General features: G+C 45.8%; 1 protein-coding gene across 2 annotated transcripts in view; it reads left to right on the plus strand.

Moving 5' to 3' along the window:
* LOC143927195 (ecto-ADP-ribosyltransferase 5-like) overlaps positions 1 to 25,839 on the plus strand; it is a 425,121-nt gene that overhangs the window by 53,713 nt on the left and 345,569 nt on the right. The window contains exon 5 of one of the 2 annotated variants that reach the window (XM_077451172.1): positions 15,546 to 17,444. The exons of the other annotated variant lie outside the window; for it this stretch is intronic. Within the exon in view, the coding sequence (XP_077307298.1) occupies positions 15,546 to 15,643 (98 nt within the window). The 3' untranslated portion in view covers positions 15,644 to 17,444. Of the gene's footprint in view, positions 1 to 15,545; positions 17,445 to 25,839 lie in introns of those variants that run through there. 2 annotated transcript variants of the gene reach the window in all.

Below are 25,839 nucleotides of genomic sequence, written 5' to 3' on the forward strand. Positions count from 1 at the left end.
TGGTCATTTCGTCTCGAGAATGGTCCGAAGCTTCCCTAACTTTTTTCCCTGTCCCCCTTTCCATCCCCAGGTTGGGGGTGGTTTTTCTTTCTCGCCACCCCTCGGACTTGCTCCTTGAGTCATGTATTGTTTTATAGTAGTTTCAGTAGATGTATTTTTTGGGGTCTTAGAGCCGCCTCCCTTGGCGGTTTGTTTTGAGGATCTACTCATACTGCTTTTCTTTTTCTCACGTGCTCGTTTCCCCAGTTTGTTAGTTTCAGCACTTCCCTGCTCCCCTGCAGGGAGTTTTTTCGGATATTCCGTTTTCACTTTTCAAAATGGCAAACAACAATACTCCTCAGTCAGCAGTCTTTTTTTCCCTGATTCTGATTTTCTTGTTTTAACTAGCCGCCAATATTTTGAGGGTGCTATATTTTTAACCACCTTGCCACCTTAACTATTTCCGCCAGTATTCCTGTATATCGCTCTCAGGCCAACATTCCAGGTGCATAATATCCCAAGTTGTTCCTTCACGGCTGTAATCATCTCTATCTGGGGGTATAAATTGCCATTTAACCCTTAGCCATCAATAGCCAGCCGCTATAATGATCTACTTGTTAGCAGCTAAGTTTTTCCAGACTAAGATCTCGTGCATTATATTTCCTAGCTATTTACTACGATGTTAGTAAACAGTCAAATGGAAATATAGTTTATCTCTCCAATAAATAGGGAAAATAGTAAACAAAAGAAAAGGCAGAGAAGGATGAGAAAAAGATCCAGTACAATGGTCAAACTTCTCAGTTCTAGACGTTGTATCCTCTACGTGGCGTACTACTGTCCAACCTGGTGATCTTTGGTAAACTTCCAATGGATGGCCAGAGGATTTACCGAGTAAAAAAAAATAAACACAGGAAAATACAGAGCAGCAGCTGAACTTATTAGTCCCATGCGTTATTCCTCTGCGCTTCCTGACATCGTTCCGCCCAGTAACCTTTATATGGGCATCTACAGGGTAAACGTCTGCTTATGTTCGACTCGATAGTTTTCCGATTATTTTATCTTTTATAAAATGTCCTGCTTATTGCTGTTCGGTTAACATTTGTTTCAATATAGATCATATATAGATAGATGAAAAAATAAAGAATACCGGGCGACTGCCCAACTTATCTGGTCCAAGTATTGTTCCTCAGTAATTCCTGATGCTGTCCACTTAAGTAATGCTTATGACCGTCCATATTGACTATCTGCTTAAGGGCAAATAGGAAGTTTTACAAACAATTTATATCATAGATGCTGTTCCCAACTTCCTGCTGATAAATTAACCATCACTTATTTAGATAAGTTCTTATATCGCCAGCTGAAAAAAAATAGAAGACTACAGCTAGATTGTGTACTCCAGGTGTTGTTTCCCAGTATATCCTTATCATATTTATGGGCAGCCGAGGGATTTACCAGACAGTTATATTTTTCATTTAGCTCCCCTTCTGCTGTTATCATATTGTTAACCGTCAATTGTATATAATTCGTGCAAACAGACAACTGAGAAAAAAAAAAAAAAAACAGAAAAAAAAAGAGGGAAGGGAATGTCATCAGCAATATCAATCAGCATTGCAGCATTATATTCAGCTGAGGATTTTCAGATAGGATCTGTTGTTTCCTGCCTTTTACTGCTATTTTAACATTTACACTCTGACATAAATTTCCTGTGTAAACGAAATGTACAGCGCAGGTCTACAGCCATCAGACTTATCTGTTCTCAGGTGTTACTCCTCTCATTTTCAGGTGCTGCTCTCCTTTCCTCTCCCTCTTCGCAGCTCAGTCCTTACTCTCCACGCATCCCTGCATTCCTCCAGGGGGGCCGTGGGGGGGAGGGGGGGAGCGGGGACGGGGATCCGTCGCAAGCGATGCTTATTTGTGTCCTGGCCGGCGGGTAGGCAGGTGTCGGAGCAGGCTCATGCGGCGGCGGGCTCGTGCTGCGGTGCACCGAATCTTGTCGGAGCCTCTCACCCTCCGACCGTCTCCTCTCATTTCTTCCGCACGCCCTCTCCGATGAGCCTCCTCAAACCCCTCCCTCCGCAGGTGCACCTACGTCATGACGCTCAGCTGACTCATATATATAGATAGCTATATTGTTTTTTTTAAATAGAGCTTGCAGTCAGCTGTAGGAGATTGTGCGTGCTGTCTGCGTGCCCTGACCGCAGAATACACCGCTATATCCACCTATATAGCTAGCTATATTGCTTTTTTTAAATAGAGCTTGCAGTCAGCTGTAGGAGATTGTGTGTGCTGTCTGCGTGCCCTGACCGCAAAATACACTGCTATATCCACCTATATAGCTAGCTATATTGCTCTTTTTAAATAGAGCTTACAGTCAGCTGTAGGAGATTGTGCGTGCTGTCTGCGTGCCCTGACCGCAGAATACACCGTTATATCCACTTATATAGCTAGCTATCTTTCTCTTTTTAAATAGAGCTTGCAGTCAGTTGTAGGAGATTGTGCATGCGTGCAATTTTTCAGCCCCTGTTTAACCTCCTTAGCGGTAATCCCGAGTCTGGCTCGGGTTGGGAATTTCATTACAATAGCGGTAACCCCGAGCCAGACTCGGGCTTGCACCGCTCGATGCAGGGGAGGACACAGGTAACGTTACTTACCTTGTCCCCTGGATCCAGCGATGTCCCCCGCGCTGTGTGATCGAGCCGTCCTGCGCTCGATTCACAGTGCCGAATGCCGCCGAGCTCCGTTCCCTGCGACGTTACGACGCACGGGAGCGGAGAACGGCGGCAAATTCAAAAATGTAAAAAGACACAAAACACACACAGCACTGTAATCTTACAGATTACAGTGCTGTAGTAAAAAATACACACCCCCTTTGTCCCTAGTGGTTTGTGCAATGCCCTGCATGCACTTTTATATTATAAATACTGTTTTTTACTGCTTGTAATTTGGAGATTGTCCATAGCAACCAAAACATGTCCCTTTTTCATTTTTTTTTGGATTTGATTACATTATTGAATAATTTTTATTATTCTTTATTATATTATAAACTTTATCATACCCGGGATGTCTGCTAGACTCTGGTTTGAAGACAATGAAGAGATTTCAGAGCGTTATTCCTAAGAATTACAGGACTACAAAATAAAAGCCAGATTTCCATGCAAAATAATTGTACCGCTTTCAGCACCTTATTCCAGACTGAATCATACCGCCAGGGAGGTTAACAGGGGCGTTTCATTACAATTTTTGATGCAATGCTTTGCAGCAGGGCTCATTCCTGCACTCCAACTACAGTATCTGGGAGAGGTTGCAGTGTCGTGGCACCAGCACCAGTGCCTAAGGCCCAATTTTTCAGCCCCTGTTTAACAGGGGCATGTAATTACAATTATTGATATAATATTTCACAGGAGGGCCCCTTCCTGTGCCCACCCAGAGTAACGGTGAGGACTTATAGTGTTGTGGCACCAGCACCACAACCACCAAAGGCCCAATTTTTCTACCACTGCTCAACAATGGCATGTAATTACAATTCTTGATATAATCGTTCACAGCAGGGCGCTCCAGCACCCACCAAGAGTCACTTTGAGGGCTTACAATGTTGTGGCAACACCAACACCTTGTTCCGCCATTTCTGCAGAGCATATAGGGCAGGCCCCTACTTTCAAACAACCAAATTACAAACGTCTCCTACTTGCAAATGGAAGGAGACAACAGGAAGTGAGATGAAAAAAGATGGACGGCAAAACAAATTATACAGGGGTGATAACCCTTCCCTATGTTTTCCAAAAAGCTTAAAAATAGTTTTTTTTGACTGGAGCTACACTTTAAAAATGTACCAGTTGAAAATTACAAACAGATTCTACTTAACACAACAAACCTACACAGTCCCTGTCTTGTTTGCACCGCCTGTATACTGCTGTTCTGAGTATATAGGGCCTGGGGGGCCACACGTATTTCCTTTTTTTAATATGGGTTCCCCTTAATATCCGTACAAGACCCAAAGGGGCTGGTAATGGGCAGGGGGGGCTACCCATGCCATTTTTCTCAATGATTTTCATCCATATTGCCGGAACCAGATATAACATTAAAACCGCAAGCAGTTTTAAATGACATTATTTCTGTTAAATGTCATTTTGTGCAGGGACTGTTCTAAACACGGGAAACACGTGGCACTTCATAGGCATACTATAGACACCCCCCAGGCATGATATTTAAATAAATATTTCACTTTTTTTTTCACTTTAATCGTCATTAAAATCAGTGCTCCCGCCAAAACGGCCATTTTTAAAAACATTTTAGGCATTGACCCATGTCCCCTGGGGCAGGAGCCAGGTCCCCAAACCCTTTTTAGGACAATATCTTGCATATTAGCCATTCAAATTAGCACTTTTAATTTTGAACGTTCGAGTCCCATAGACTTCAATGGGGTTCTAAAGTTCGTACGAATTTTGGGTCCGTTCGAAAGTTCTGGTGCGAACCGAACCGGGGGGTGTTTGGCTCATCCCTAGACGAGAGCATAAAAGTTACAATGTCAACCATGTGCATGTTACATGCTTGCATGAAATGTAGACAAAACAGTTGCAATCAGAAGCATCAATGTTACCAACCAAGCCAAGCAGAGTGTTCCCCAATGGGTGCTATGTAATTATACCTATAGAAAACTTCACATTTCAACAGATTAGCTTCCTGTCACAATTTTGGAGGCCTTCAACCACCTCTCCCATATTTTATCAAATTTAGAGGGACGCCCCCTATGGGAATAAACAATCTTCATGTATGGCAGTGTGCTATTCACTTCCACTATCCAATGTGAGAACTCAGGTGGGGTGGGTCTCATCCATGTCCTAGCTATAACCTTCCTAGCCGAGAAAAGAGTCTCATTTAGGAATGTTCTAGTGAATTTGTTCAATTCTGGTTCTGGAAAAATTCCCAATAGGCAGGCCTTAGGCTGTACTGTTATTGGGGAGCCCATGGTGTCATGTAAGAATCGTACAACTTGTGTCCAGTACGCCTGTATTTTGGGGCATTGCCAAAGGAGATGGTAGAATGAGCACATAGCTTGGTTACACATTGGGCAACTTGAGGGCTGGTAGGGCCTGTACCTGGCTATCCTGAGGGGTGTTAGATAAGATTTATGTATTATGAAGATCTGGGTGAGATGATCTGAGAGCTTAGGGGAGACCAACTTGCATGCATAGAGGGCCTCACTCCATTCCCCATCCTCCATATGTCCCAGCTCTCCCTCCCATTTAGTTTTAATGCAAAAGCTGATACAGTATCCTGTGGGAGTGTCAACATGCTGTAGAACTGTGAGATCAGTTTTCTAGGGTCTGGGCATTAAATTGCCTCCATTAGGGGATTGTTGGCTAAGGGTGTGCTGTTGGCTGGGAACTGGGCACGGTACGCATGACACAGTTGCAAGTACCTAAAGTACATTTGGCTCGGTAAGTAAAAATCTGCCTTCAACTTGTCAAAGGATTTGAGTGTTCCCTCAGTAACTATATGAGAGAGATAAAATATGCCTTTGGAACTCCACGTGTTGCAATCTGGGATTGAATTAAATTCAGGCAAAGCAGTGTTGTGCCACAGTGGGGTGAATTCCTGAAATGTTGGTATATTGAGTCTAGTGAAGGCTATCTACCATGTGTATAACGTAAAATTTGTAACAAAACACTGCGCTAATCTTATCAAAAAATAGAATAAAACAAACACAAAAAAGAGCTGCTAACACATCACCGGGGTATCAAGTGTAAAGTAAACGATATTGTAAAAAAGTGTAGCGCTTTTCATAACATCAATCGGTAGAACTCATAAATCTTTCATGTAAATGTAAGATTACACTGTAGAATAGTGCTCAGAATATGTAAATTTTTGACATAAATTATATATATAAGTGACACAAAGAGTATCCAAGTAAAAAGAAAAAAATATAAAATTAGCCAAATGGAAGGGCAAAGTCCCAAAACACAAAGTCTTTAGTGTGTGATATCTTGGTATGATCCAAAAACGTGAAAAAATTGCACCTCCATTCTAAGATTCATATATTAGTCATGTACAGTTCCCATCACCAAACGAATTGGAGGCTTACCAGAGATGTTGGATCCTCACAAATTTACATTTGGGGGATCATACAAGCCTTTGCAATTATATGCAAGTCCTCACAGCGGCAGTTCACCAAGGGAGACCCCAAGTATGGATGATCTTGTCACGGGTTACAAGGTGTTTTAACTCCAACCAGATATATCCAAAAAACGGTTTAGGAACATAAGAAAAAGAAGCAGGGACCAAACATAGCGTAATTCCGTTTTTATAGAAATAGATAAAAAATAAAAGTACAAAACTCACATGTATAAAGTGGTTTGTGCGCTTAACAAAATAAAACATGGTTGCAGCAGAGTCCCGACGTGTTTCGTCGTATAAGACGTCTTATACGACGAAACGCGTCGGGACTCTGCTGCAACCTTGTTTTATTTTGTTAAGCGCACAAACCACTTTATACATGTGAGTTTTGTACTTTTATTTTTTATCTATTTCTATAAAAACGGAATTACGCTATGTTTGGTCCCTGCTTCTTTTTCTTATGTTCCTAAACCGTTTTTTGGATATATCTGGTTGGAGTTAAAACACCTTGTAACCCGTGACAAGATCATCCATACTTGGGGTCTCCCTTGGTGAACTGCCGCTGTGAGGACCTGCATATAATTGCAAAGGCTTGTATGATCCCCCAAATGTAAATTTGTGAGGATCCAACATCTCTGGTAAGCCTCCAATTCGTTTGGTGATGGGAACTGTACATGACTAATATATGAATCTTAGAATGGAGGTGCAATTTTTTCACGTTTTTGGATCATACCAAGATATCACACACTAAAGACTTTGTGTTTCGGGACTTTGCCCTTCCATTTGGCTAATTTTATATTTTTTTCTTTTTACTTGGATACTCTTTGTGTCACTTATATATATAATTTATGTCAAAAATTTACATATTCTGAGCACTATTCTACAGTGTAATCTTACATTTACATGAAAGATTTATGAGTTCTACCGATTGATGTTATGAGAAGCGCTACACTTTTTTACAATATAGTGAAGGCTATCTACCATACTTTTTTTTATAGTGGTGTAGCAAAGACTTCCATTCGCCCTCTCCACCCATTCCCCCTGCTTTACCCGAAACTACCATGAGGGGATCCTCAGTGGACTGTGTCCACCTGGGCAAAGGAGAAATAGGAATCTCTCCCTATTGACCTTATCTATATGAAAGAGTTCGGAGAGTTGAGCTGCCAGGTAGTATAAGTTAAAATCAGGCAACGCTGTTCCTGCGAGGTCCGTAGGGGTTTTAAGTCTATGCCAAGGTAGCTTATGTCCATTTTTACCCCAGACAAAGGGCTTTAGAATGGCCTCCATCAGTCTAAAATGCCTCAGAATTAAATAAACCGGTGAGTGCCACAGTATGTAGAGGATTTTTGGTAACAGGACCATTTTTATAAGATTTATCCATCCCATAACCCCCAAGGGGAGACTGGCCCAGGTTTGAGTTTTCTCCTTAAGCATTGCATTAAGTGGAGTGACATTCAAAGCTATATAATCGCTAGGGTCTCTAGTGGTCCGTATGCCAAGGTATTTTATGAAAAAAATTAGCCCTTGCGCCACTAAGTGATGAATGTGACTAAAGTGAAACAATGTCAAAAACTACTAATAATAAAAGAAGAAAATAGATAAAAAGATCAAATGTAGACCTCTGAGTGATAAAAAGTGCAAGTGCTAAATAGTGCAAAAAAATGCAGCAGAACAAAATAGTGAGCACAAACTATCAAATGAATATTAATAAGAGGGGGTCCTGCGCAAATCGTGCCACTCATATAATATAATAGAAAAACTCGAAGTAATAATATGTGCAAAAATTAGAATATGTAAAAGAAAAAATAGTCCATATAAAAGCACAAATACAAATAAGAAAAATAAATGGAGGAAGGACCAATGATGTGATGTCCACTAATCCAGGCTCCCAGAACTCTCACCTTCAAACGAAGTAAACAAGCTGATCAGAAAAATCCCCAGGATTCTCTCATTTCATTCATTAAAGAGGGATTCCACCAAAAAAAAAAATATTAAAAGCCAGCAGCTATAAATACTACAGCTGCTGACTTTTAATAAATGGACACTCACCTGTCCCGAGTTCCAGCGATGTCGGCAGCCGAGGCCGATCGATCGCTCGGCTCTCGGCTGCTGTAGTCACCATTCTAGGTGAGGGAATCAGGAAGTGAAGCGAATCGGCTTCACTTCCCGGTTCCCTACTGCGCATGCGCGAGCCGCGCCGCGCAATAGGAAATCTCCGCGCTGTCACTGGGACCCGTGTGTGTCCCAGCAGACAGCGCGGCAGGGCAGGAAATGGCGTAGACTCCCACGGGAGTCTATGCCCGGAAGTGGGTGAAAATACCTGTCTTTGACAGGTATCTCCACCCCCCTCCCCCCTGAAAGGTGTCAATTGTGACACCGGAGGGGGGAGGGATCCGATCAGCGGAGGTTCCACTTTAGGGTGGAATCCCGCTTTAATTTTAGCCATCAAGGAAATCCAGAGGAGGGATGTGGTAATAAAATTCCGCCACTAGAGGGCCAGTCCCAGCATATATGCTTTATTCTGTGGATCCTCAAATCAATTCCGAAATGTATGGCTCAAAATAAGAGGGAAGGGGGAAGGGGAAAGAGAAAGGAGACTCCAATGGTGTAGTAATTTAAAATTAGGCAGATAGATTTATTAGAAAACGTTAAAGACTCTCACATTTCAACAGAGTAAAAAAGCACAATAAGGAAGATGGGGTAGTGGCGTCTTCCGCCAGTCTTACTCTACTTCCGGTACGTCCTACGGCCACTATGGCCATAAAGGTATTTTATACTGTCTCTGTAAAGGAAGTTCAGCTCTGTCCCTAGGAGGTGGGTAGCTATCAAGTGGGAGTATTTGGGTTTTGTCCCAGTTAATGTGGAGTCCAGAAAAAGTTCCAAAATGCTCTATCAGGGGCAAGACCGTAGGAAGGGAGGTCTCAGAATCATCCAGATACAGTAACGTGTCATCTGCATAAGTACTAATTGTTTAGGTCACCTCTACCTTGCTAAGCCCCACTATATCGGGATGTGAGCGTATAGCCACTACCAGTGGCTCCGCTGCCAGGGCATAGAGCAGTGGCGACAGGGGACAGCCCTGTCTCATACCCCTAAACAGGGGAAAGTGCTCAGACGGCCATCCATTAGTGATCACTTTTGCCACTGGGGCCTGATACAATAGCTGCACCCATTTGATAAACCTGGGGCCTATTCCGAATTTACCCAAGCAGGTCCAGAGTTAACCCCATTCGACCAAGTCGAATGCCTTAGCTGTATCTAAGGCAACTTTTTCCTGGACCCAGTTGTGGTGCAGCGATTGCATGTTCATAAAGAGCCTTCTAAGGTTGAAGGACGTGTTCCTGCCTGGCATAAAGCCTGCCTGATCACAATGTATAAGGCATAGTATAACCTTGTTAAGACGGTTTGCGAGTACTTTTGCTAGAATCTTAACGTCCACCTGCAGCAAGGAGATAGGCCGATATGAGTCTGGCAGATGCGGGTCTTTACCTGGCTTTGGAATTAATACTATGGTGGCCTCTCTCATAGAGATTGGGAGCTCTGATGTCTCGAATATAGTGTTGTAAAGTGATAATAGCTTAGGGATTAGTAAATCTGCATATGTGGCGTAAAGTTCCACTGGTAGGCCATCCGAGCCCGGGGCTTTAGACCTAAGGAACTGTGCTAGGGCTGTAGTGATCTCATTCGCAATAAGCAGCGCCTAAAACTCGGCCTGCTCTCCCGTTAACTGAGGGACAGTCAGGTCGGCAAGAAACGAGTCCATAAGAGCCGTGTCACCCGGGGGCCGGGTGGTGTACAGGGTAGCGTAAAAGTCTCTAAATTGTGCTGTTACCCTCCTAGGCTCTGTCTCTAGGTTTCCATCAGGGGAGCGCAGGGAGATCACTACCGGAGGACGTTCCTCGCAATGTATCAAGTACGCTAGGAGTTTTCCCGTCCTCTCCCCATGCCCAAATGAGTTTTGTTTATGGAAAAACATTTTGCGTTTGGATTTCTCATAATGCAGTATGTCGCCCACCCTAGATCTTAGCTTAATAGCAGCGGCTTTTTCTAAGGTGGGGTTTCTGAGGTATTCAGTCTCGGCTGTACTTAGGTCCTCTAATGCCTTGTCCAGAGCCAGCGTGGAGGTTCTCTTAATCTTATTAATATGCATGGTGAGAGTCATGCGAGCATGTCGTTTAAATGCCTCCCAGACTGACTGTGGTGTGGTAGTGCCCTCATTTAAAGTCAAGTATTGTTTCCAGTCTGTGACAATGTCATCATCCTCCGGGAGCAAAGTCAACCAGAAGGGGTTCAGTCGCCATGTATTAGGTGGCTTTTCATGGGGTAAGGAGATTATAGCCCAATAGGGGCAATGATCGGATAATGATCTAGGGAAAAATCCCGCTCCAATCAATATCGACTGGAGGGACCTGGAGATAAGGATTAAATCTATACGTGACATAGAGTGGTGGGTAGGTGAGAAGCATGAATAAGCCCTTGTCGTGGGGTTTCCAATCCTCCAAGTATCCACCAGGCCGAAACCCAAAAATATCCTGGCAAATTGAATCTGGCGGGTAGGCGGCAGAGAGGACGCAGCCCCGCACATCTAAACCGGGGTCAAGGACGTTATTAAAGTCTCCCACCCAGATTGCCGGGGTGGAAGGCCATAAAGTCAAATCCTGCGGTCAATATGGTAGAATTAAATGGTGGGGGTATATAGAAGGCCAACAGTAGAAACACATCCCCATATATCTTAAATTTTAAGAGTACGTATCTATCCTCTGGGTCGATCACTGAGTCCTGGAGCTCAAAATATGTGTATTTTGAAATAAGTACTGACACACCCCTAGATTGAGTAGTATGTACTGAGTGGTAAGCCCAGCCAACCCATGGACGCTTAAACGCCTTCAACATTGAGCCCTCAGCATGAGTCTCCACCAAGATTGTTACATCTGCCCGCTCTTTTTTAAGCAGTGAAAAAAATAGCAGACCTCTTGATTGGATCCCTCATGCCTCGGACGTTCCATGTTATAAATTTGAAGGAGGCCATATTGGTTGGTGGTAAATAAAGTGCGAAGCTCCAGGACTCATCAGCCCCGCAGACTGTGTGTATCTTTTAAAAGCATGTACATGTATTCTAGCTAGGTTATCATTACAATACACATGTAGTCACGCATCACAACATCTGCACTCGTCTTCAAACATAATTAGGCTAACATCCTCCCTCCCTGCCCTGCATGAACCCAAACTTTTGCGGGCCTGTACCCTTAACTGCCATCATGGCATGAACAGTGTCCAACCTGTGAAAAAGAGGATAGGAGTTAACATTGTTAGCATGTGCGATTCTAGTATAAAAGTAGTTTGCAGGGTGTCATGTGCGTAGAATCTGTACAACTTGGTGCTAGATCCTGTTATTCCAATCAGGATGAAAAAAAATAAAATAAAAAATAAAAAGTGGGGAGAAACTTCGCTGCACAACAATGCATTTCGAAGGACTTTTGCTCACTTTACTTAGTGAGCTCTCTAGGTAGGTATTTTTCTCCGCCGGCCTAGGCGTTTGCTGACAGTTATTGCTGGAATGGTAAAAGAGCAGGGCAAGGTGAGTAAGAAGAGCGTATGTCCCAGTGTTGAGTGTGCTAGGCACAACCTATGCTAGTATGCATATATCCAGAGATGACAACACAGTTCCAGTGCCTATTGTATTTGTTTGATCAGCCTTGCATATAGAGAATATGCCTCCATGCTCGATCCTTATGCATGCAAACATAGCAGCAAGGAGCATTGAGCTGTAGGGATAACCAGCTAAAATATTATCAGTAGGGTGGTAAGGGTAGTTTAATCAGAGATGTCTCCTCACTTTAAATGGACTGGCTCTGACCACAAGTGCGGTGTCAGGTCACCTTGAGGCGAGGTGACAGATGTACACCGTAGGGATCAGGAGTGCACTGCAATGTTGTGGACCCTACGGCTGACTGCTGCGGACGGGAGACAGGTCCCACCGGGGTTAGAGCGTAAGATTCCCTGGGGCGCGGAGTCTAAGAGCCAGCAGGTGTTCACCAGAGCCTCGAGTGGTGAGGATGGACTTGGCTGCAACTGGTTCCAGGTCGCGACCCCCAGGGTCCCCCAGCTCACACCCACAGTAGGCAACAGGAGGATAGGGATGGTGAGGGACAAAGCCAAGGTCGGGGCCACAAGCAGACAGGAATAGTCAGGGACACGCCAAAAGGTCAGGATCACAGGCAAACAGGGATAGTCAAAGACACGCCAAAGTCGGTAACGGAACAACAGAAGAGCACACGGCAGGTAACAGGAAGCTAACACACAAAGGAATACACAATGGTTGATCAGCAGGGCTGGCCTGCAGTGCACAGGTTAATATAGAGTTCTCTGATAGGAGCTAGGGTGGAGTCATGCCAGAGGATGGATTACAAAAGCAGTCAGGTGAGGGTCGGCTAGTCTCTAGAGATGAACACATGGAAACAGGTAAGCAGACCAACTCTATTGCATAACCATGACATGCGGCTAGCATAAACAGTAGAAAACTGAAGATAGTGGTATGGGTCACTGTGGTCTACTCACCGACCTTTCTCTGCCCTGAGTCTGTGATGAAGAACTTAACTGGACCGTGCGTTCCGACAGCTTCTCCTGCCCTTCTGCTCCAGGAACTGCTCATCAATGACCGTGTAATGATGAGGACTTCACCCATGACCGTGTAAGGGTGAAGCTCCCTCACAGCTCTCCTGGGGCCTCCTCCCATGATTAGCGCACCCCCCCCCCCCCAGATGGGGATGCCCTCTTGCTGCTGTCTAGTACTCCATTCTCCACTTCTCCTGGCTGACAACTCCCCCCCCCTCCAGTGGCCTGTTACCTCAGCTTATATGGGAGTCCAGTTGGGGATTGGTCAGGGCTCCTCACAAGAGCTGTCTACCACTCCAGTTCTAGGCCCTGTCCCTCTTCCAGAACTTTCTCACTGGAAGCAGGGGAGGCACCTCAGAACAAAAGTACAGGTGGTCACACCCAATGCTACACTAACCACTCCCTGCCCCCCAGATCAAAACAGACAGGCCTAGCCTGAAGCATAGTCCTGCCTAAATTTACCTGTACTGACAGTTTCCCTAGCAAAAATCCTATGCTAGCACCTACCTATGGTAGAGGGTGCTACATTTGCTTTGAGGCTCACCAGCTTTTCCTCCTCCTTCTAAATCCTCTTTAAGTGATCAAAAAAGGAAAAAAGAGCTGTGCCAACCTTTTTTGTTTCCATCTTTATTGTGTGTGTATCCCACAGTGGAGCAGCAGTCTTATAATTTTTTGTACATTCATTGTTTATATTTTCAATAATTATCTTTTTTTTCAATAATTTTCATTTAATTGGTTATTGATATTGAATTTTTATTTATTTATTATTTTTTTCATTACGAAATATTATTTTTAGGTCTCAGCGTGGTTTTACCCCTTTTTTTTTTTTTTGTAGATTCCCCTTTTTTTAAGGCCATAGCCAAGGTCTTCAGGTGAAGATGTGGTTTGGGATCGCAGGTTGGATCCCCCAGGGGAACCATCCCCAGAATCTCCCATCCTCGCCAGGGAACTCCCCTGACCCCCTGGTGTCTGGAGAAGGGAGAGCTATAGTGTATGACCATAAAAGCACCATCATATTATTGAACATGAATATAAACATGAGCGGAATCAGAAATTAAATGTGTTATTATTTTACTATTAGTTTGAGATATATACTATATATACAGTGCCTTGCGAAAGTATTCGGCCCCCTTGAACTTTTCATCCTTTTGCCACATTTCAGGCTTCAAACATAAAGATATAACATTTTTATTTTTTGTGAAGAATCACCAACAAGTGGGACACAATTGTGAAGTGGAACGAAATCGATTGGATTTTTGAAACTTTTTTAACTAATAAAAAAAATGAAAAGTGGGGCGTGCAAAATGATTCGGCCCCCTTGCGTTAATACTTTGTAGAGCCACCTTTTTCTGCGATTACAGCTGCAAGTCGCTTGGGGTATGTCTCTATCAGTTTTGCACATTGAGAGACTGAAATTCTTGCCCATTCTTCCTTGCAAAACAGCTGGAGCTCAGTGAGGTTGTGAACAGCAGTTTTCAGCTCTTTCCACAGATTCTCGATTGGATTCAGGTCTGGACTTTGACTTGGCCATTCTAACACCTGGATACGTTTATTTGTGAACCATTCCTTTGTAGATTTTGCTGTATGTTTGGGATCATTGTCTTGTCTTGATAAATCTCCGTCCCAGTTTCAGGTCTTTTGCAGACTCCAACAGGTTTTCATCCAGAATGGTCCTGTATTTGGCTGCATCCATCTTCCCCTCAATTTTAACCATCTTCCCTGTCCCTGCTGAAGAAAAGCAGGCCCAAACCATGATGCTGCCACCACCATGTTTGACAGTGGGGATGGTGTGTTGAGGGTGATGAGCTGTGTTGCTTTTACGCCAAACATATCGTTTTGCATTGTGGGCAAAAAGTTTGGTTTCATCTGACCAGAGCACCTTCTTCCACATGTTTGGTGTGTCTCCCAGGTGGCTTGTGGCAAACTTTAGACGAGACTTTTTATGGATATCTTTGAGAAATGGCTTTCTTCTTGCCACTCTTCCATAAAGGCCAGATTTGTGCAGTGTACGACTGATTGTTGTCCTATGGACAGACTCTCCCACCTCAGCTGTAGTTCTCTGCAGTTCATCCAGAGTGATCATGGGCCTCTTGGCTGCATCTCTGATCAGTCTTCTCCTTGTCTGAGCTGAAAGTTTAGAGGGACGGCCAGGTCTTGGTAGATTTGCAGTGGTCTGATACTCCTTCCATTTCAAAATGATCGCTTGCACAGTGCTCCTTGGGATGTTTAAAGCTTGGGAAATCTTTTTGTATCCAAATCTGGCTTTAAACTTCTCCACAACAGTATTACGGACCTGCCTGGTGTGTTCCTTGGTCTTAATGATGCTCTCTGCGCTTTCAACAGAACCCTGAGACTATCACAAAGCAGGTGCATTTATACAGAGACTTGATTACACACAGGTGGATTCTATTTATCACCATCAGTCATTTAGGACAATGATTGGATCATTCAGAGATCCTCGCTGAACTTCTGGAGTGAGTTTGCTGCACTGAAAGTAAAGGGGCCGAATAATTTTGCACGCACCACTTTTCAGTTCTTTATTTGCTAAAAAAGTTTAAAATATCCAATAGATTTCATTCCACTTCACAATTGTGTCCCACTTGTTGGTGATTCTTCACAAAAAATAAAAATGTTATATCTTTATGTTTGAAGCCTGAAATGTGGCAAAAGGTTGAAAAGTTCAAGGGGGCCGAATCATTTCGCAAGGCACTGTACACTGTATACAGGTATATATATATATATATATATATTTTTTTTTTTATAGATAATTTTATTTATTTATTTTATTTTCCAACTAAATAAACAGGTGGCATATTGATCTTATTATATCTCCTCAGATGCGGCAGGAATTTCGAATTCTGGGCCCGGGACTCACTTCATCGTTACCAGACTTCTTGCTATACTGAATCTGCAGTTTGTAATTTTTTTCTTCTGAGGTCACCTCATGGTAACGGGTTTCAGCTCTGTGTACCGTCCTCTATCACCGTCTTATCATGATGAATGTACTCATATGGTGCCCTTGTAAAACGCCATCCAAAATTTCAGTTTTAGCTTTGGATGGAGTTGGGAAGCATTATGACCCCCCTATTGGGTTTTTATTGGCCAATATTACTATAACTATTATCAATGTTGTGTTTTACCTTCATTACCAAATTTTGTTAATTTTGTGATCAATTTGATTATCCCGGGTATGATTATTATCTCTATGATTTCCATTTTTCCTATCAATAATACACTATATTGTCAAAAGTATTGGGGCACCTGGCTTTACACGCACATGAACTTTAATGGCCTCCCAGTCTTGGTCCGTAGGGTTGAGTTTGGCTAAGGCCGCGTACACACAGGCGGATTGTCTGCCCAACTAAGTTCGTCAGACAATCCGACAGACAGTCCGTTCAACTTTTGAATGAACGGACTTGACCACACACGATGAACAGACAGTCCGCTGAAAGCTTGCGTGATGACGTGTACAGCACGTACGACGGGACTAGAAATACGACGTCCAATACACTGCAATGCAACCTTCGGCGTGTAAATCCTTTCTGAGCATGCGCCATACTTAGTCCGTCCAACTTGCCTACACACGAGCGGACTGTCCGCTGAAACCAAGTTTGGACGGACAAAATTACGGAAATTCCGAAAGACTTAGTCCGTCAGACTGTCCGCTGAAAAAGTCCGCTGAAGCCCACACACGAGCGGACTGTCCGCTGAAACACGTTTCAGCGGACTAAGTTGGACAGACAGTCCGCCCGTGTGTACGCGGCCTAAGATGAAGTGTAGTATCTGTTCTTATCAATTGTTAGGGAAAGAACCCTTACCCCCTTTGCCAGTTTTGGGGGTCAGTTAGTACTTCACTGATGTAATTAGGTGTGGGGGCGGTGGGAGGGCCTTTTTCCTCCTGGGTTGATTCTGGCCTTGTCCCTAGTTGTAGGCAAGACTCTCCATAAGCTCTCTAAGTTCTGATGCCTTCCTGGTAGAGATGGGGCTGCACTAGTCTGGCCAAGGGCCGTGTGGCGAATGAAGCCTGTGGTGTATGTGCCATAATTTTCGCTGTGTATGGGGTACACTTTTTGAGTTAATTGGCACCTAGGTCACTGCACCATCACACGTTTTTCACACCTGCCTCTAGGGCCGAGCATTTTGGCTAGGACCAAAGGAATTTTTCATTCCTGGCTGAAGAGCCTGCAATACCATGGCACATTTGCACTTATCCCCTTTCATTTCTCCCTTTTTCATGTGTGTCTGTCACTTTGCACGGTATACTTTTCACAGCACAATTAGTAGGGTGCAGGTCATTGGGCCTGCCCTGAAAGTCTTGGCAGGGGGTGGACATGGCCTTCTAGCTTGGTTCGCACTTTCTCATGGGGTCTCCCTTCGGGGGAGCCCCACCTAGTACTTGGGTTTGCTCTGTTTCAGCAGACCTCCCAGAGAACCTCCCAGAGAACGGAGCCCACCTCCTGGTTTTGGCTAGGTGGGCCAGTGAGTGCTTCAGTCCCTGACAGGAGCCTTGCACCCTTGGGGATCAGGATAATTCCTTCCTTCCTTCCTCTTCAGAGGAGGTCCATGTGTACACCATGTGCACTTTTTTTGTGTTCTCAAGTTTTGTGTGGGCACTTTTTTCTTTTTGCAGTGGGTGTTAGTCTGAGTGTGTTTAACACACCATGGGCTTTTTGAGTTTGATTTGAGTTGGCTCCGCCCTTTGCAGCTATAACAGCTTCAACTTTTCTGGGAAGGCTGTCCACAAGGTTTAGGAGTGTGTCTATGGGAATGTTTGACCAATCTTCCAGAGGCACATTGTGAGGTCAGGCACTGATGTGAACAAAAGGCCTGGCTCGCAGTATCCACTCTAATTCATCCCAAAGGCATTCTTTTGGATTGAGGTTGGGACTCTGTGCAGGCAAGTCAAGTTTGTCCACCCCAAACATCGCTCATCCATGTTTTTATGGACCTTGCTTTGTGCATTGGTCCAAATCATTTCTTGGAGGGGGGGTTATGGTGTGGGGGTTGTTTTTCAGGGGTTGGGTATTGGCCCCTTTGTTTTAGTGAAGGGAACGCTTAAGGTGTCAGCATACCAAAAAATGTTGGACAATTTCATGTTCCCAACTTTGTGGGAACAGTTTGGGGATGGCCCTTTCCTGTTCAAACATGACTGTTCACCAGTGCACAAAGCAAGGTCCATAAAGACATGGATGAGCAAGTTTTGGGTGGAGGAGCTTGACTGGCCTGACATCAACCAGAAAGAACACCTTTGGGATGAATTCGAGCGGAGACTGCGAGCCAGGTCTTCTCGTCCAACATCAGTGCCGGACCTCACAAATTTGCTTCTGGAAGAATGGTCAAACATTCCCATAGACACATCTCCTAAACCTCGTGGACGGCCTTCCCAGAAGAGTTGAAGCTGTTATAGCTGCAAAGGGTGGAGCCAACTCAATATTGAACTCTATGGACTAAGACCGGGGTGCCATTAAACTTCATGTGTGTAAAGGCAGGTGTCCCAATAATTTTGACAATATAGTGTATTTCCAATGTGATATATTTGTATTGCCATTAATAGCACTACTGGTATTCAACCTTGTTCCTTAATTTTTATGATCATGTATTATGTAAGAGAATTTGTTTATCTTTCGTTATGTATTTTTTGTGTTGTATTCTAGCTTTAGCAAAAGGGGCGGAGCTATAGCCTCCAAAACGAAATAATCTCTCTTTGGAATAAACTTGTACCTGGGCTTGAATGTTATGCTGTTGTCTCTTTGAATGTTTTATTAGTTTATATTTCCAGGTATCTGTTCAATACTGTGTTGTCTTCTAAGTTCCTTCCGTTGATGCACAAGGTTCTGTTTACATACATTTTGTGCTGTCATTGCACACATAGTGCTATTGTGTGATGTCATATTCTTAAAAAATGTGTGTTCTGAATTGTGCCTAACTGGGACTTTAACCACTTACAGACCGGACCATTTTGCTGGTCAAAGACCAGACCACTTTTTGCGATTCGGCACTGCGACGATTTAACTGACAATTGCGCGGTCGTGCGACGTGGCTCCCAAACAAAATTGACGTCCTTTTTTTCCCACAAATAGAGCTTTCTTTTGGTGGTATTTGATCACCCCTACGGTTTTTATTTTTTGCGCTATAAACAAAAATAGAGCGACAGTTTTGAAAAAAACGCATTATTTTTTACTTTTTGTTATAATAAATATCCCCCAAAAATATATAAAAAAACATTTTTTTCCCTCAGTTTAGGCCGATACGTATTCTTCTACATATTTTTGGTAAAAAAAAAATCGCAATAAGCGATTATTGATTGGTTTGCGCAAAAGTTATAGCGTCTACAAAATAGGGGATAGTTTTATGGCATTTTTATTAATAATTTTTTATTATTATTTTTTTTACTAGTGGCGGCGATCAGCGATTTTTATTGTTACTGCGACATTGCAGCGAACACATCGGTTATTTTTGACACATTTTTGGGACCATTGTCATTTATACAGTAATCAGTGCTATATAAATGCAGTGATTCCTGTGTAAATGACACTGGCAGTGAAGGGGTTAACCAGTGGGTGGCAGTGTAGGGGTTAAGTGTTCCTAGGGGCGTGTTACTAACTGTTGGGGGCTGGGCTTTCATTTAGTGAACACTGATCTCTGCTCCAATCACATGGAGCAGAGATCAGCGTCACTAGTTGCTAGGCAGAATGGGGAAATGCTGTTTACACGGCATTTCCTCCATTCAGCCGTCCCGTGAGACGATCGCGGGTATGCCCGCGACGATCGAGTCCGTGGGACCCGCGACTGGACTCACGGGGGTCCCGACCGGCACGTGAGCGCGCCACTGGCGGCGCGCTCGCGATGGCAGGGCGGCATTGAAGATTGGACGTACCTGTACGCCAATATGCCTGCCCGTGCCATTTTGCCGACGTATCTCGGCGTGCGCTGCTCGGGAACCTGTTAAGGTACATTGATGTACTGCATGCCCCAGATACGGGTCAAGGAAAGCCCGGCGCCGCAGGGGTTAACAAAAGCCCGTAGGCAGAGGGCTGGCATGACTGTGTGAACAGTGCATGTCAGCCCTGCATGATAGGGGGCGCGAGATTGGTCGGGAGTGTAGGGGGGGCGGGTCCTGCTGTGCAGGGAAGGTGATCCCGCCCCCTCCAGGAGGCATCATTCCGGAAGAAAGTTTCCAGTGAGTGGTAGCATGGCGGCCGTGGAGGAGCTCATAGCCAGGCTCAGGGAGGAGGCAGCTGCCGGGGGGAGGACTGGGTGCAGGATGCATTAATGTCCCTGCTGGGGCAGCCGGCGGTAACGTCCGCGGAGGGCGGGAGGGGGGTCACACACGGAGGTCCCGGCTGCCATCCCCCTGGGAGAAGAAGATGACCAGGACTGGAGGGGGGATACTGCGGAGCCCATCCCCACGGAGGCTAGGTCAGGGGAGCAGGCCAGAGGGTGGATCAGCAGGGGCTGCCAGGCCGCTGAGGAGCACTGTAGGAGCTGATGCGGGCTCCCCACCTGGCGTGGAGCACGCGGGGTTAGGGCCTCAGCGGGGGAGATCCCGAGCCGCGGGGGTGGGTCCCCCCCCAGGGCTAGCATCACCAGGTTAGAGGAGGAGGGACGGAGGCTTGTGTCAGCGAATGGGGATCGGTCGGACAGGTCTGCGGGGGTCCGTACCGGCCCTGCGAAGGCGACCAGGAAATCCGCAAGAGGGTACGCAGCGTGGCGGCAGGCCAGGTCGGCTGTTTTACCCTCGGCAGCCAGGAGAAGACGCACAGATGTCCGGTCACAGGTCGGAGGGTGAGGTGTCCGGATCGGAGGAAGAGGTTCCGAGGAGGCTAACCCCTGCAAGGGAGTCCGTGAGATCGGCTGGTGGGATCTCTCCTGTGCAGCCCAGTGAGTACCCTTTAAGTTTACCTGTTGGTGGGGGGGTTGTATCGGGTGCTGCAGGCGGTGCTGAGGGAGTGGGTACACCGGTGGTGGTGGAACAAGTGGGCTTGGGGATAGGCGGGGCTGTCAGGGCCGAGAGCAGGTTACTAGGTTTTTTGGCTGGGATTAAGGAGCTAGCAGGCAGGTTTGAGAACCAGGAGAGGACTGCTTGGGTCCCCTCCGGTGGGGTGGTCGGGGGAGGTGCAAAAGGCGCGGGAGAGTTGGTCGGCTCCCAGGGGGTGGTTGTCACTGCAGTGGCTGGGCCCGCAGGGCAGGAAACGCCAGTGCCCACTAAGGCCTCAAGCGGGAGTGAGTCCTCAAATAGGCAAGGACATTGAACGTTTGGCGGACTCTGTGAAATGCGAGGTGTATGTCTGCTTTGAGGGGCCGTTGGGGGCTCATTTAAAGCCGGAGGTACGGGAGAAAATATGGAAAGGTGAGTATGTGGAGATATTTTTCCTACTACCGCTAGAGAAGTTCAACCTATTTTGCACGATTTTTGCATATTTGTTGAGATTAATTAATTTGCACTTTTTTTGATTCTTTCGGATGTTTTTTTATGAATTTTTTATGAATTTCCTAGGAATTGTTATGAATTTGTTATTACTAGTATAAGCAAAGCATATGTATGGGCCACCATAGTACCAGCACATGTACACACTAGATATATTAAAAGAATTTTGATAAGCACTGTCATATAAATTACAGTGGTGTGAAAAAGTGTTTGCCCCCTTCCTCATTTCCTGTTTCCTTTGCATGTTTGTCCCACTTAAGTGTTTCGGAACATCAAACCAATTTAAACAATAGTCAAGGACAACACAAGTAAACACAAAATGCAATTTGTAAATGAAGGTGTTTATTATTAAAGGTGAAAAAAAATCCAAACCATCATGGCCCTGTGTGAAAAAGTGATTGCCCCCCTTGTTAAAACATACTATAACTGTGGTTGTCCACACTTGAGTTAAATTTCTATAGCCACACCCAGGCCTGATTATTGCCACACCTGTTCACAATCAAGGCATCACTTAAATAGGAGCTGCTTGACACAGTAAGGTCCACCAGAAGATCCTTAAAAGCTACACATCATGCCGAGACCCAAAGAAATTCAGGAACAATTGAGAAAGAAAGTAATTGAGATCTATCAGTCTGGAAAGGGTTATAAAGCCATTTCCAAAGCTTTGGGAATCCAGCGAACCACAGTGAGAGCCATTATCCACAAATGGCGAAGACATGGAACAGTGGTGAACCTTCCCAGGAGTGGCCGGCCGCCCAAAATTACCCCAAGAGCGCAGCGACGACTCATCCAAGAGGTCACAAAAGACCCCACAACAACGTCCAAGGAACTGCAGGCCTCACTTGCCTCAGTTAAGGTCAGCGTTCATGCCTCCACCATCAGGAAAAGACTGGGCAAAAATGGCCTGCATGGCAGAGTTCCAAGGAGAAAACCACTGCTGAGCAAAAAGAACATCAAAGCTCGTCTCAATTTCTCCACAACACATCTTGATGATCCCCAAGACTTTTGGGACAACATTCTGTGGACCGATGAGACAAAAGTGGAACTCTTTGGAAGGTGTGTGTCCAAGTATATCTGGCGTAGAAGGAACACTGCATTTCATAAAAAGAACATTATACCAACAGTAAAATATGGTGGTGGTAGTGTGATGGTCTGGGGCTGTTTTGCTGCTTCAGGACCTGGAAGACTTGCCATGATAAAAGGAACTATGAATTCTGCTGTCTACCAAGAGATCCTGAAGGAGAATGTCCGACCATCTGTTCGTGTACTCAAGCTGAAACGAACTTGGGTTCTGCAGCAGGACAATGATCCTAAACACACCAGCAAGTCCACCACCGAATGGCTGAAGAAAAACAAAATGAAGACTTTGGAGTGGCCTAGCCAAAGTCCTGACCTGAATCCTATTGAGATGTTGTGGTATGACCTTAAAAAGGCCGTTCATGCTCGAAAACCCTCTAATGTAACTGAATTAGGACAATTCTGCAAAGATGAGTGGGCCAAAATTCCTCCAGGACGCTGTAAAAGCCTCATTGCACATTATCGCAAACGCTTGGTTGCAGTTGTTGCTGCTAAGGGTGGCCCAACCAGTTATTAGGTTTAGGGGGCAATCACTTTTTCACACAGGGCCATGATGGTTTGGATTTTTTTTCACCTTTAATAATAAACACCTTCATTTACAAATTGCATTTTGTGTTTACTTGTGTTGTCCTTGACTATTGTTTAAATTGGTTTGATGTTCCGAAACACTTAAGTGTGACAAACATGCAAAGGAACAGGAAATGAGGAAGGGGGCAAACACTTTTTCACACCACTGTAAATTCACATATATTTTTACGCACAGTGTTGCACGTGCATTGGGTTTTAGCGCCATAGCCCATTATCAAATTTTTTTCAACCTAGACAGGGTCAAGCCGGACGATACTAAAAAAGAAGACGAGGAGAAGCGAAGGTACAGACTGATACAGAGGACCTTTGCGAATTGGCTGCAGGCATTCGCCATCATGCCGAGTGTGATTGGAGAAAAGAACTCTGAGTATTGCTCGGCTCTTTTCTGTTACATGGATTCGGTTGGGGAAACTTACCGAGTGTATGGGGGAACCGCGAGGTACGATGAACAGTTTCACCAGCGGAGAGCGGTGTGGCCGTCGCTGAGATGGGACCACAAGGACATTAGTCTGTGAATGCGCCTGATGACGTCGGTGAGGGCACGGGCCAGTTTTTTAAGGGGGGGGGGGGGTGGGGGGCGGTGGATCTTCTGCTCCCGGACAATCGGCCAGTAGAAAGAAGGGAACGTGTTGGCAGTACAACAAGGGATCCTGTAAGTTCGGCGGATCCTGACGGTACAAGCACGAGTGTTCCGGCTGCGGGGGAACGCACCCTCTGTCACGCTGTTTCAAACAGGGTAGAGGTAGGTCTGGAGATGCTGCGCAAATGAGGGAGGATGCTGGTGATGGTGGAAAGGATGCGACCGTTTCTCTGTAGGTATCCGGATAGGAAAGCGGCGCGCCTGTTGGAGGAGATTTTCACAGAGGGGTTTCGGATACCGGGTAGGTTGGAGGTGGTCCCGCCGGTGCCACGGAACCTGAAGTCGGCCCTGCTGCATTCAGATGTGGTTTCTCTGAAACTGCGTAAGGGGGTAGAATTGGGGCGGATGGGAGGCCCTTTTCGGGTGACACCTTTCCCTGATCTTGTGGTTTCTCCTTTGGGAGTGGTCCCAAAGAAGGAACCACAGAAATTTAGGCTTATTCACCACCTGTGTTTTCCAATGATGCCATCGATCCAGGGGAGTGTACGGTTAGTTACACATCCTTTGATGCGGCGGTGGGCGAAGACCGACATTGAGTCGGCTTTTCGGTTGCTACCTGTGCATCCCGAGAGCTTTCAGTTGTTGGGGTGTCATTGGGACAACATGTTTATCCATTATTTAGATGATTTCCTTTGTGTGGGTCCGCCAGATTCCAGAGTGTGCGGGGTGTTGCTGGCGACGCTGGAGCACATAGCGGATCGGTTCGGCATCCCGTTGGCACCAGACACCACGGAGGGGCCCAGGAAGGTCATCACCTTTCTGGGTATTGTGTTAGATTCTGAAGCGATGGAATGCCGGTTGCAAGAGGACAAGCTCGTGGACCTTAAGACCGGGATTCAGGGACTACTGGACAAGCGCAAGGTGCAGCTTAAGGTTCTACAATCACTATTGGGCAAACTCAATTTTGCTTGTAGAATTCTTCCGATGGGTAGAGTGTTTTGTCGACGGCCATTGGCGAGCACAGCTGGGGTGAGGTCGCCCGTGCACTATGTGCGGCTGCAAAAAGTGCATAGGGATGATCTACGGATTTGGCACCGTTTCTTGGAGGCTTTATGGATGACTGGCCCGGTAATTTCGATCTGGAATTGTTCACCGACATGACTGGAGCATTGGGCTTCGGAGCCTTTTTCCAGGGCCGCTGGAGCACGGGCCCTTGGCCGAAGTTGTGGGTGGAGGCAGGGTTCACCAAAAATCTGGTGCTATTGGAATTGTTTCTGGTGGTGCTGGCGGTGGACCTGTGGGGTGCATCGTTCCGGGACAGGAAGGTGCGGTTCCATGGTGATAACCTGGGGGTGGTGCAGGTGATTAACAGAGTATCTGCATCGTCCCCTCCGGTTATAAGGCTACTGCAACTCCTGGTTTTACGGTGTTTGCATCTGAATATCTTTGCTTATGCGATGCCGGGGGTTGAGAACGTGATTGCTGATGCGTTGTCTCGCTTTCAGTGGGACAGGTTCCGGGAGTTGGCGCCGGCTGCGGAGCGACACGGAGTGCCCTGTCCCGACTGGTTGTGGACAATTGCATTGGGTGAATCGCAGGATGGATCCGGAGGTCGGTGAGCGAGCCCACATGGAGAGCATATGGTAAGGTATGGGAGGAATGGTGGGCTTTCGTTCAGGGTTTGGGTGAGGATCCCACGGGCCCGGTAGTGCGGTGGATGGTGCTGTATTACCTTTCTAGACAGATGGAAGAGGGAGCCTCTGGGGCTGCAGTAAGCAGGAAGATGGCAGGTTTGGCATTTCTGTTCAAATGGCAGGGGCTTCCTGACTTTACGAAGGATTTCTGGGTGCGCCAGGCGATAAAAGGCTACAAGAAGATGGTAGGGCAGAAGGACGCTAGGCGACCTGTGTCTTTTGAGATTCTGAGGGGCATTCTAGAGCAACTGGTGGGGGTTTGCTCCTCTACCTACGAGTTGGGGTTATTCGGGGTGGCTTTTCTGTTGGCTTTTTTTTGGGGCATTCAGGATTGGGGAATTGGTTAGCCCCTCTAAGAAAGTGCAGGGGGGCATTGGGTTACAGGATGTCCAGTGGACAGCGGATGGGGTTTCCATTAGGCTGCGGGGATCTAAAACGGATCAGGCTGGAAGGGGTAAAATGGTATGCGTTTACCCCTTGCCAGGTTCGGCTTTTTGTCCGGTGTAGACCGGTAAGGGCATTTTTGGAACGCAGACCGGGGTTTGCAGGTTCTTTATTAATGCATGGGGACGGGTCCCCTCTTTCGAAATTTCAGTTTGTCTCTGTTTTTCGGAAGTGTTTACGGGGTCTGGGTTTGGAGGACAAAAGTTTCTCTTCCCATTCGTTCAGGATAGGGGCGGTGACCGAAACGGCTAGGTCAGGTTTGGACGAGGACGCAGTAAAACGCATTGGGCGGTGGGAATCCAGGAGGTTTAGACTATATG

The sequence above is a fragment of the Lithobates pipiens genome, unplaced genomic scaffold (genome assembly GCF_037356315.1).
Source record: "Lithobates pipiens isolate NorthernLeopardFrog02 unplaced genomic scaffold, aLitPip1_a1.2 Scaffold_23, whole genome shotgun sequence".
Classification (NCBI taxonomy): domain Eukaryota; kingdom Metazoa; phylum Chordata; class Amphibia; order Anura; family Ranidae; genus Lithobates; species Lithobates pipiens.